General features: G+C 55.0%; 1 protein-coding gene across 2 annotated transcripts in view; it reads right to left on the reverse strand.

The window, feature by feature from the left end:
- Positions 1–12,891, reverse strand: part of PEX6 (peroxisomal biogenesis factor 6) — a 128,611-nt gene that overhangs the window by 6,227 nt on the left and 109,493 nt on the right. For both annotated transcript variants that reach the window (XM_040334335.1, XM_040334336.1), the window contains exon 15: positions 2,772–2,849. In XM_040334335.1, coding sequence (XP_040190269.1) covers positions 2,772–2,849 — 78 coding nt within the window. The remainder of the gene's footprint in view (positions 1–2,771; positions 2,850–12,891) is intronic.

Here is a 12,891-nt window from a genome sequence, read left to right on the forward strand (position 1 = left end):
TTATGTCTGGTGACTGGGGGGAGGGGAGGGGGAGGGGTCTTGGACGGGGGTGGTTTTCACTTGTGTGTTATGACTGGGGGGAGGGGAGGGGTCTTGGACGGGGGTGGTTCTCACTTGTGTGTTATGTCTGGTGACTGGGGGAGGGGGAGGGGTCTTGGACGGGGGTGGTTCTCACTTGTGTGTTGCGGCTGGTGACTGGGGAGGGGGGGAGGGGTCTTGGACGGGGGTGGTTCTCACTTGTGTGTTATGTCTGGTGACTGGGGGGAGGGGAGGGGTCTTGGACGGGGGTGGTTCTCACTTGTGTGTTATGTCTGGTGACTAGGGGGAGGGGAAGGGGAGGGGTCTTGGACGGGGGAGGTTCTCACTTGTGTGTTGCGGCTGGTGACTGGGGGGAGGGGAGGGGTCTTGGACGGGGGTGGTTCTCACTTGTGTGTTGTCTGGTGACTGGGGGGAGGGGGGGGTCTTGGACGGGGGTGGTTCTCACTTGTGTGTTATGTCTGGTGACTGGGGGGAGGGGAGGGGTCTTGGACGGGGGTGGTTCTCACTTGTGTGTTGCGGCTGGTGACTGGGGGGAGGGGAGGGGTCTTGGACCGGGGTGGTTCTCACTTGTGTGTTGCGGCTGGTGACTGGGGGGAGGGGAGGGGTCTTGGACAGGGGTGGTTCTCACTTGTGTGTTGCGGCTGGTGACTGGGGGGAGGGGAGGGGTCTTGGACGGGGGTGGTTCTCACTTGTGTGTTGCAGCTGGTGACTGGGGGGAGGGGAGGGGTCTTGGACGGGGGTGGTCCTCACTTGTGTGTTATGTCTGGTGACTGGGGGGAGGGGAGGGGTCTTGGACGGGGGGTGGTTCTCACTTGTGTGTTATGTCTGGTGACTGGGGGGAGGGGAGGGGTCTTGGACGGGGGTGGTCCTCACTTGTGTGTTATGTCTGGTGACTGGGGGGAGGGGAGGGGGAGTGGTCTTGGACGGGGGTGGTTCTCACTTGTGTGTTATGTCTGGTGACTGGGGGGAGGGGAGGGGAGGGGTTTTGGACGGGGGTGGTTCTCACTTGTGTGTTGCGGCTGGTGACTGGGGGAGGGGAGGGGTCTTGGACGGGGGTGGTCCTCACTTGTGTGTTATGTCTGCTGACTGGGGGGAGGGGAGGGGTCTTGGACGGGGGTGGTCCTCACTTGTGTGTTATGTCTGGTGATTGGTGACTGGGGGGTGGGGGAGGGGTCTTGGACGGGGGAGGTCCTCACTTGTGTGTTATGTCTGGTGATTGGTGACTGGGGGGAGGGGAGGGGGAGGGGTCTTGGACGGGGGTGGTCCTCACTTGTGTGTTATGTCTGGTGACTGGGGGGAGGGGAGGGGGAGGGGTCTTGGACGGGGGTGGTTCTCACTTGTGTGTTGCGGCTGGTGACTGGGGGGAGGGAGAGGGGTCTTGGACGGGGGTGGTTCTCACTTGTGTGTTGCGCTGGTGACTGGGGGGAGGGGTCTTGGACGGGGGTGGTTCTCACTTGTGTGTTATGTCTGGTGACTGGGGGGAGGGGAGGGGTCTTGGACGGGGGTGGTTCTCACTTGTGTGTTATGTCTGGTGACTAGGGGGAGGGGAAGGGGAGGGGTCTTGGACGGGGGAGGTTCTCACTTGTGTGTTATGTCTGGTGACTGGGGGGAGGGGAGGGGTCTTGGACGGGGGTGGTTCTCACTTGTGTGTTGCAGCTGGTGACTGGGGGGAGGGGAGGGGTCTTGGACGGGGGTGGTCCTCACTTGTGTGTTATGTCTGGTGACTGGGGGGAGGGGAGGGGTCTTGGACGGGGGTGGTTCTCACTTGTGTGTTGCAGCTGGTGACTGGGGGGAGGGGAGGGGTCTTGGACGGGGGTGGTTCTCACTTGTGTGTTGCAGCTGGTGACTGGGGGGAGGGGAGGGGTCTTGGACGGGGGTGGTCCTCACTTGTGTGTTATGTCTGGTGACTGGGGGGAGGGGGAGGGGTCTTGGACGGGGGTGGTCCTCACTTGTGTTACGGCTGGTGAATGGGGGGAGGGGAGGGGTCTTGGACGGGGGTGGTCCTCACTTGTGTGTTATGTCTGGTGACTGGGGGGAGGGGAGGGGGAGTGGTCTTGGACGGGGGTGGTCCTCACTTGTGTGTTACGGCTGGTGACTGGGGGGAGGGGAGGGGTCTTGGACGGGGGTGGTCCTCACTTGTGTGTTATGTCTGGTGATTGGTGACTGGGGGGAGGGGAGGGGTCTTGGACGGGGGTGGTCCTCACTTGTGTGTTATGTCTGGTGATTGGTGACTGGGGGGAGGGGAGGGGTCTTGGACGGGGGTGGTCCTCACTTGTGTGTTATGTCTGGTGATTGGTGACTGGGGGGAGGGGAGGGGTCTTGGACGGGGGTGGTCCTCACTTGTGTGTTATGTCTGGTGATTGGTGACTGGGGGGAGGGGAGGGGTCTTGGACGGGGGTGGTCCTCACTTGTGTGTTACGGCTGGTGACTGGGGGGAGGGGAGGGGTCTTGGACGGGGGTGGTCCTCACTTGTGTGTTATGTCTGGTGATTGGTGACTGGGGGGAGGGGAGGGGTCTTGGACGGGGGTGGTCCTCACTTGTGTGTTATGTCTGGTGACTGGGGGGAGGGGAGGGGAGGGGTCTTGGACGGGGGTGGTCCTCACTTGTGTGTTACGGCTGGTGACTGGGGGGAGGGGAGGGGTCTTGGACGGGGGAGGTCCTCACTTGTGTGTTATGTCTGGTGATTGGTGACTGGGGGGAGGGGAGGGGTCTTGGACGGGGGTGGTCCTCACTTGTGTGTTACGGCTTCCAGGACCCGCAGCTGGGACTCCCGACTCTCATTAATGCCGACATAAACCAATCGATCGAACCTGGAAGAGAGACACCCAATCAGGAACGTGTCAGATTCCCAGAATGCTCTGCAGCAGAGAAATGTTTAATGGCCGATGACCTGTGTACTGTGCTGTGATTGGGTGGATTATAATCGGCAATGTAAGGGATGAAATCAATAGATGTATGGTGTTATTAGATGGGGGGCGGGCGGAATGATTGGCAAGAGAGGTCTGAAGAGGGACCTCATACTTCCCAATGGGCTGAAATAAATCGGTTATCGGCCGCCGCAATTTCTAAATATCGTCATCGGCCAGAGAAAACCCGTATCGGTCAGGAACACGGCCGCTATCCTGATATCCAGCGTTTGGCGATTCATTTCAGCCCATTGGGAAGTATGAGGTCCGTCTTCAGACCTCTCTTGCCAATCATTCCGCCTGCCCCCCCATCTAATAACACCATACATCTATTAATTTTATCCCTTACATTGCCGATACAACATTCATGCATCCGCCCCTGAAGAAGCCCCTGAAGAAGCCCCTGAAGAAGCCCCTGAAGAAGCCCCTGAAGAAGCCCCTGAAGAAGCGAGCCGGGTCTCACGAACTAGTCGGCTTTAGCGATGCGTGTTTTATGCCTGTACATGCCGGATATTATTGATGTCTGTATTATGTCTACATACTTCTGTTTATATGAAGAGAAAAAACACGATTTTATTTGTTGTATATGTGCCTCCACTGGCCCTGCAACGTGTAAGCTTTACTGCTGCTCATTGATGTACAACAATTGTAATAAATCTTTCACTTGTGCTGTACATTGGCTGTTATGCCGGGGAACTCACAATCATTGTCCCAGATTCAGGTAGATCCGCGCAATATTTGCGTGGGCAAAGGGCAACGATTTTTGCTCTGCGCCCACGCAAATATTTCGATTTGCCCGCGATTCACGGAGCAGTAGCTCCGTAAATTGCGCGGGCGATATGCTAAATAGCCCGGCGTAAGGGCGCCTAATGTAAATGATCCCGCCGGGGGCGGGAATCATTTAAATTAGGCGCGCTCCCGCGCCGAGCGAACAGCGCATGCTCTGTCGGGAAACTTTCCCGACGTGCATTGCGGCAAATGACGTCGCAAGGACGTTATTTGCTTCTAAGTGAACGTGAATGGCGTCCAGCGCCATTCACGAATCACTTACGTAAACAACGTGAAATTTAAATTTCACGAGCGGGAAGCGCGGATATACTTTAGCATTGGCTGCCCCCGCTACAGCAGGAGCAACCTTGCGCTAAAGTCGCCGTACGGAAACTCCGTACCTTGCGTACGCAGGGCCCGCGCAACTTTTGTGAATCGGTGGTAGTATGCAATTTGCATACTACACGCCGATCACAATGGCCGCGCCCCCTAGCGGTCAACGCAAGAATGCAGCCTGGGATATGAAGGCATAAGGAGGCTTATGTCTGTCATATCCTAGGCTGCAGTCCGCGTAGCGATGTTCCTGAATCAGGGGCATTCGCTACGCGGGAGCAAAACAGCTGTTGCGCGGGCGCAATAGCTTCTTGAATCTGGGCCATTGTTGGTTGTGAACATTGGCTGAACCTCTCTCACCTCATCCAAAGTCCCAGCGCTGCCCCCCTTTTGTCTAGGGATGGAGGTGTTAGCGGGGTCACACCAGACCTTTATTTTCTTTTTCTCACACATAGAGATGTAAGCCTTCCACGTACGATGGTAAATCTTCCGGGAAGTAGACTTCCGCGCCCACAGCAAGGTAGAGACCACCGAATCCGACAGGCCTCGATCCTTCAGCACCTGGCTCTCAACAGCCACGCCGTTAAAGCCAACGACTGTTAAGCAGGGTGAAAGATCGGACCCTGTGACAGAAGATCTTCTCGCAGAGGCAGGCGCCAAGGAACGTCTGCCACCAGACGCACCAGACCCGCGTTCCAGGGACGGCAAGGCCAATCCGGAGCAACTAGGATTGTTGGTATCCCCTCGGCCTCCACTCTGCGGAGCAGACGAGGAAGAAGCTTCAGAGGAGGGAAGGCGGAGATTAAGCGATAGTGACCCCACGGTGCCACCAACGCGTCTGATGCGTCTGCCCACGAGTCTCTTGACCTGGCCATGAACCGTGACACCTTCCGATTGAGTCATGATGCCAGGAGATCCACGTCTGGAGTGCCCCATTTTAGACACAGACTCTGAAACACGTCCGGGTGTAGCGACCATTCTCCTTGGTCTAGCGTTTAGCGACTTAGGTAGTCCGCCTGCCAGTTCTGTACCCCCGGAATGTACACTGCCGAAAGGGCCGCAACGCTCTGTTCGGCCCACCTGAGGATTTGAGCGACTTCCGCCGCTGCAGCCGAGCTCCGTGTGCCCCCCTGATGATTGACATATGCCACACCCATGGCGTTGTCCGACTGAATCCTGACCAGGCGGCCCCGTAGTCTCAGAGACCACTTGGAGGGGCACAGCCTGATCGCCCGGAGTTCCAGGACATTGATTGGCAAGCGGGATTCTTCCCGAGTCCAGCGCCCCTGAGCCGACTGAACACCACACACTGACACTCCCCCCCCCAGCCACTGGCGTCCGTCGTGACCATCGTCCAATGACACGGGAGGAACGACTTCCCGGCCCGAAGCACCGAAAACATCAGCCACCACACTAGGGAGGACCTGACCAGGCGACTCACCCGAATCTGGTAATCCAGAGACGAAGGGCTTGTCCCAACAAGACAGAATTTCTCTCTCTAACACTCGAGTGTGGAATTCAGCATATGGAACCGCCTCGAAGGAGGCCACCCCCAGACCCAGAACTCGCATGCAAAAGCGAAGCAACAACCATTTTTGGGTTGCCAACCGCAGCTTGCAGTATCTGTAGTTTCTCCATGGGAAGGAAAACTCTCACCTCCGAGGAATCCAGGACCAACCCCAGGTATGCCAACCCCTGAGACGGTACCAACACTGACTTCTGAACATTCAGCAGCCAACCGAATTCTCGGGAGGGTCTGGCAGGTGATAGACACATCCACCTCTAACTCTGAGCTTGAAGAAGCTCTCAGGAGAAGGTCGTCCAGGTATCCTACAATAGCGCTGCCGCAGCAGGGCCAGAATCGGGGCGAACACCTTGGTGAAAACCCTTGGCGCCGAAGCCAGGCCAAAAGGGAGGGCCGCAAATTGAAAGTGGTCCTCCCCGACCGCAAAGCGCAGAAATCTCTGGTGCTTTGCGCATATGGGGATATGCAGGTACGCGTCCTTGATATCCAAGAATGCCAGAAAATCCCCCTGATGGAGCGCCGCCACTACCGAGCGAACCGACTCCATCCTGAACTTTTGCACTCTGACAAAACAGTTGATGGCCTTGAGATCCAGGATTGGACGGACCCCTTCCTTCTTGGGGACTACAAACAGATTGGAGTAAAACCCCTGAAACCGTTCCAGTAAGGGAACCAGCACGATCACTCCCCTGACCAGCAGATCCTAAACAGCCCCAAACAGGGAATATCGACGACCCGGAGGAAGCTGGAGGTTGGAAGGAAAAAATCTGTGTGGCGGACAAGAGAGAAACTCTATCTTGTACCCCGAGGAAACTACTTCGCAAACCCACTGGTCGGAAAGAAGAGACCTCCACCGAGCCGCGAATTCGCCCCCCCCACCCGAGAGACAGGCGGGGCAGACCTTCATGCGGAAACAGGTTTGTCCGCAGGCTTGTTGGGCTTGCGGAACCAGGGGCTCTTCTGCCCTTCAGCGGGCGTCTTAGCGGCCTGGGAACGTTTACCTGCCGCACCGGGCGAACTAAAAAAACACTTGGGGGCGGTGAAGGAGGGCCCCTCCCTACGGCGAGGCTCCTTACCCTTACCGGATTGTGGGAGCAGAGTGCTCTTACCTCCCGTGGCATCTTTGATGATGTCATCCAGAGACGCCCCAAAAAGCTGTTTACCCTTGAAGGGTAAATCCACCAAGGCCTTTTTAGAAGACTGGTCTGCAGACCAACACTTCAGCCAGACAAGGCGGCGCAGCACCACCGTGTAGGCGGAGGCCCTGGAGAGCAAGGGAAGTGTATCCAGGGCCGACTCAGACAAATTTTAGGTCCTGCACCAACTGGTCGGCCAGCGCCACACAGTCCGCAGGGGCATTATGCGCCTCCAGCTCATGCAGCAACAACTTTGCCCTTTCAGTAAGTGTCTGAGACACTAGAGCCCCGGCCAAGACCGGTCTCACTGCCGACCCCACCACTGTGAACATGGAGCGGGCCACAGCCTCAGCTCTCCTATCTGCGGGGTCCTTCAAAGCGGGAACCCCTTCCACAGGCAACGTGGTGGCCTTGTTCAGTCTGGACACAGGGGGGACCACTGACGGAGGAGAGGTCCATTTCTTCAGGAAATTCTCCTCAAAGGGATAACGGACCGCAAAGCATTTTGGAGCAGTAAAAAACTTTTGCGGCCGATCCCATTCCTTGTACAAAATGTTTTCCAGATAAGGAACACAAGGAAACACTTTTGCGGTGCGGGGTGGCTTACGGAACCCAAAAGGGAGCGACATCTCTGATGTCTCCGCTGAACCTCCATTTTCTGAGTATCCCGCACCGCAGTAATAAGAGCTCCCACTAGCGCCCTATCATGCGCTGACCCTGATGCAGAGTCATCCTCACTGTCCGTGTGGACTAGACCTGCATCCTCTGACACATCGGAACCAGGGTCGGGAGCAAAAGCCAGGCCCGATTCCATGTCAGGAGACATCCCCAGAAGAAGGCGGGGGGAGGTGGCGCTTTTTACCCCCCTTTTGACCACGCACCGCTTCCACCCTGGCAACAAACGCCTCTAGGACTGCCGTCATAGCATCCACAGAGACCGCAGGTACAGGGGCACTAAGGGTTAATTCCGGCATGTCTGGGGGAGATGCGACCGGTTCCGACATCATGCTTGTCCACCCTTTTGCCACCCTAGGGACCCAAGGCAAGACCCACAGGCCACCCTCCCGGTCGCAGCAGAGAAACAGGAGACCCCCCAGAGGACTCACCACCCCGAACAGGCCTGTACAGCTGCCGTCCGCCTCCTAGAGTGCTGCCCCGTGCCGTTCCGTCCACAGGAAGTGTGGTGGAGCCGTTCGCGCCGATATTCCAGCCACTAGAGGCAAAACACACCTCCCAAAATGGCCGCTGACACGCCGCTCTGTAAACAGAGCATGTGGCTACAGGAAAATGGCCGCCGACATGAAAAAAAAAAGCGCCAGGCACCACCAAAATGGCGGCCGCGAGTGTACACAAAAAACACCCACACACAGCAGCGAACACCTGGGACCCCCAGGCAGGCCCCCCGCACACATGGCAACAACAGCACCCCCCGGAGAGCAGACCCGCCACACAGCCCCCAGCCCTGGATGGAGCCCCCCCTGGCGGACCCCCACCTCACGGCCGACCCAGGCACCGAGAGCGTAGGGAAAGGAGGGGGAGGAAGGGAGAGAGGAAAGCAGGGCGGACCCCCTATCGACCGATCCGGGATTTCCCAGCCTTACCACCCTGCCAGAGCAAGGGGACTGCTACTTACCCGTCCTGCGATGACCGGCTGAAGGCATCCTAGAGAGAACCAACATCCGCGCAGTTACGGCATGGCTGTCGGCCCGGCACACTGTGACACGGCCATAGAGACCGGTCATATGTGTGCCCTGGAGCGTATAGCTCACCGGCCACCCCTAGAGCAACGGGGCATGTCGTGGACAGCCCAGCGCGCAGCTAAAAGGCCGGCACACACTCGATTGCTGAACTGGGGGGACTACAAGGATCGAGGATCCAGCCTGTCACCCAGTCGGCAGTTGATTGTAGATCTCAGGATCCAAAAATGCAGAAAAAAACAAAAGAAAAGCAAAAAAAAATTGTAAAAATCCCCAGGCCACATGGGCCCATCGGGAGCCATGTCTTCTCCCAACGATAGGTAGAAAAAAAACTGAGGCCGCAGATGCAGAGAGGGGGGATGTACCCGGGGGAACCGCCCCCTGGGAGGTACTGTACTGTGTGGAGTGTTTAACACTTAACATGCTGTTTTTTCTGCCTAGTCAATCTCCTACTAAGGAGGATAATACCCTAAGGTCAAGATGCTGCTGTGTCCGTCCATGAACGGAAGAGAAACAAAGTCTTACCCCTCACTTTCATTACTTCAGCGGCTCCAATCATCTGTATATTATATACAGTTGTATTCAAAATGATTCCCCCCCCCCCCCCTGAAATTGATTGTTTTGCCCAGTGTGACACTAATTTTCATCATCCTGCTTACAATGAAATCAAAGAGGCACGTGTAGGTCAGACAAATATAACATTTATAATGAAATAACCACAAATGTCTTTTCTGTGCTCACATCATTATCAGTTTTATCCAACCCCCAAGTGACATTCAATCTTAGTACTTAGTACAACATCCTTTTACAGTTAGAACAGCTTTTAGACGTGAAGCATAGCTTGGCACAAGTGTCTTGCAGCGATCTCCGGGTATCTTCGCCCATTCGGGCAAAAGCCTCCAGCTCAGTCACATTCTTAGGCTTGCGCACTGCAACTGCTTTCTTTAAGTCCCACCAGAGGTTCTCAATCGGATTTAAGTCTGGTGACTGCGATGGCCACTCCAAAATGCTCCAGCCTTTAATCTGCAACCATGCTCTAGTGGACTTGGAGGTATGCTTGGGATCATTGTCCTGATGAAAGGTCCAACGTCTCCCAAGCCTCAGGTTTGTGACGGACTGCATCACATTGTCATCCAATATCTCCTGGTACTGAAGAGAATTCATGGTACCTTGCACACGCTGAAGCTTCCCTGTACCTGCAGAAGCAAAACAGCCCCAAAGCATGATTGACCCCCCGCCATGCTTCACAGTAGGCAAGGTGTTCTTTTCATCATAGGCCTTGTTCTTCCTCCTCCAAACATAGCGTTGATCCATGGGCCCAAACACTTCTAATTTTGTTTCATCAGTCCACAGAACACAATCCCAAAACTTCTGTGGTTTGTCCACATGACTTTCGGCATACTGCAGTCGACTCTTCTTATTATTTGGAGACAGCAAGGGGGTGCGCCTGGGAGTTCTGGCATGGAGGCCTTCATTACGCAGTGTGCGCCGTATTGTCTGAGCAGAAACTTCAGTACCCACATCTGACAAATCTTTTCTCAGTTCCTCAGCAGTCACACAGGGACTTTCCTCCACTCTACGCTTCAGGTAGCGCTCAGCAGTCACACGGGGACTTTTCTCCAGTCTACGCTTCAGGTAGCGCACAGCAGTCACACGGGGACTTTTCTCCACTCTACGCTTCAGGTAGCGCTCAGCAGTCACACGGGGACTTTTCTCCACTCTACGCTTCAGGTAGCGCACAGCAGTCACACGGGGACTTTTCTCCACTCTACGCTTCAGGTAGCGCACAGCAGTCACACGGGGACTTTTCTCCACTCTACGCTTCAGGTAGCGCACAGCAGTCACACAGGGACTTTTCTCCACTCTACGCTTCAGGTAGCGCTCAGCAGTCACACGGGGACTTTTCTCCACTCTACGCTTCAGGTAGAGCACAGCAGGCGAAGTCAGCATCTTCTTTCTGCCACGACCAGGTAGTGTTTCAACAGTGCCCTTTGGCTTGAATTTGCGAATGATGCTTCCTATGGTGTCTCTTGGTATGTTTAACATCTTTGCAATCTTCTTATAGCCATTGCCCTTCCTGTGAAGAGTAATCACCTCTTCTCTTGACTTCACCATGTTTGTAACCACACTAGTAAATGTCTAGAAGGAGCTGAGTATCACAGTCATTTTAAAGCTGCCTGATTGGTGCTTATTAGGCTTTATTGCTGCTCCCTGACTGTAACGGACCTATGAACTATTCTGCCTACAGAGGACTGCATGACTTTTTACTGAGCTCAAAGGGTTAAGTGTAGAGTGACTTTTCACTGCTAAATGCTAATTGACGCTCTGTTGTGTATTACCAGTTAACAGCCTCCTGTCAGGTGTATGCTAACGTGATGATCTGTGAGTGTGTATTGTTCTAAAGGTTAATTGAATTCTATTGAGAAAGGAATGTGCCCGGCCAGGTCATGTTAAGTGGATTTTGGTGCCGGAACGTCTAGAGACTGATTGATTCAAGGAGATGTCATTATTATAAGGGGAATTCTCTCTCTCTCTCTGAATCTATTGGACGGGGATACCGGCGGTACTTGCATATCGCAGCTTGCCAGGGAAAAGGACTTCTCCAACGGCTGAGACCCTCTCCCTAGCTGGGTAGCCGTTACATTGGTTGGCAGCGGTGGGATGGTCCTTTATCCAAAGAACAAGTGCTGAATGGAGTCGCAGTACGCCAGGCTGAAAAGATCCACACTGAAAGATCTATTGGAGAGTCGTGGTAGGAGCGCCAGCAACAGACCACGGAGGGAGCTGATAGCTGAACTGCTGGAGCTGGACGAAATGGATGGATCCATGGAAGGAACTGAGCCCCTTGCACCGGTCAGCGAGGAAGATGTAATTACTGGGATTGTACAACGCAGATTATCGTTGTATCCAGAAACGTCCGTGGAACTAATCAACCAGCTGTTCCGGGAAGCAAGGGAAGAGATACAAACTAAGAGGGGACAAGAACTGGAACTGGTAAGAGCGAGACAGCCCATTACACCTGCAGTTCCTACCCCCCCACCTGCTGCTACAGGAAAGAAAATACCGTTCACTGCATTTAAAGCTTTTGTAGAAAGTGAGGAGGAAATCGATGGATATTTGGCAGATTTTGAGAGGCAGTGCTCACTACACCAGGTACCACCAGACCAATGGGTCACTATTTTGTCGGGGAAATTGTCGGGCAAAGCCAATGAAGCCTTTCGGGCTCTTGCTCCAGAGGATATTTTACAATATCAGCAAGTTAAAAAGGCGCTGCTAACCCGATACGCCGTAACGCCAGAAGCCTACCGCCGGCGCTTCCGGGAGTCCAAGAAGATGGCTGTGGACTCCCACATGGAATGGGCCAACCAGTTACAAAGGGTGGCATCCCTTTGGGTACAAGGGTGCAAGGCCAACACCGGGGAGGAAGTATTGCAGCTGTTCCTAATGGAACATTTCTTCCAAGACCTGGCCGCAGACATACAAGACTGGGTACGAGATCGCTGTCCCGCTAACTTAAACGAGGCGGCTCGGCTAGCAGATGAGTACGCGGAGACAAGGAAAGTAAGCCAGGGTACTACGCGGCTGGCTCAGAAGGTAGAACCGCGTACTCCAACCGTCACCCCACGCCCAGAGTTTCGGGCTCCAGTCCCACCACGTCCTCAGGGGCCTAGCAACTACCCCCGGGATTCGCCTAGGGTGACGTGCCATCACTGCAGTGACACGGGACATACTGCTCGTTATTGCCCTTTGAGAGCTACAGATAACAACTGGAGACGCACAACACCCAACACAGAGGTCACTCCATCATGTCGCTATGCGGCCCACTGCCTGGAGACCGAGGGGGGCCCTGAGGAATGTCTGGGAATTTGGTATGAGGCAGACCCAATACAAGCTGCCTCTCCGGATAACCGTCAGCATCACCGTCAGGAGGTATGGGTGAATGGACAAGTAGCACAAGGCCTAAGAGATTCCGGGACTACTATCACTCTGATTCAAAAACATCTGGTAAAGCCAGAGAACGTGTCCACTCGCACAGTTGCCGTCCGGGTCGCAGGGGGTGCTGTATTTCGCGTACCCACCGCCCGGGTGCACTTAGACTGGGGAGCCGGGTCAGGAAAGACCACAGTTGGTATCATGGACAACCTACCTGCCGAGGTGGTGCTGGGCAACGACATTGGCCCTCTGACTTCGGCTTATTTACCTACACCTGCTGCTGCTTGTCCCGTGACCACCCGCGTTGCTGGAATCAACTCGCTTGCTGCTGAGACCCGTGTAAGACTACCTTCCCCGACATGTACTGTAGATCCGGCACAATATCACAGTCTAAAATGGGAATGTGACAAGTTGGCCAGTGAGAAATCAGAGATGCAACGACACTATGTCATGTATTATGAGATGTCCCGTGGCTTGAACATTGAAATGCACAAACAGGCGGAAATTGTCAAAAGATTAAATGGGATTTGCATCCAGGTGGTGCGTATCTGTCC

This window comes from Rana temporaria (genome assembly GCF_905171775.1).
Source record: "Rana temporaria chromosome 4 unlocalized genomic scaffold, aRanTem1.1 chr4z, whole genome shotgun sequence".
NCBI lineage: Eukaryota > Metazoa > Chordata > Amphibia > Anura > Ranidae > Rana > Rana temporaria.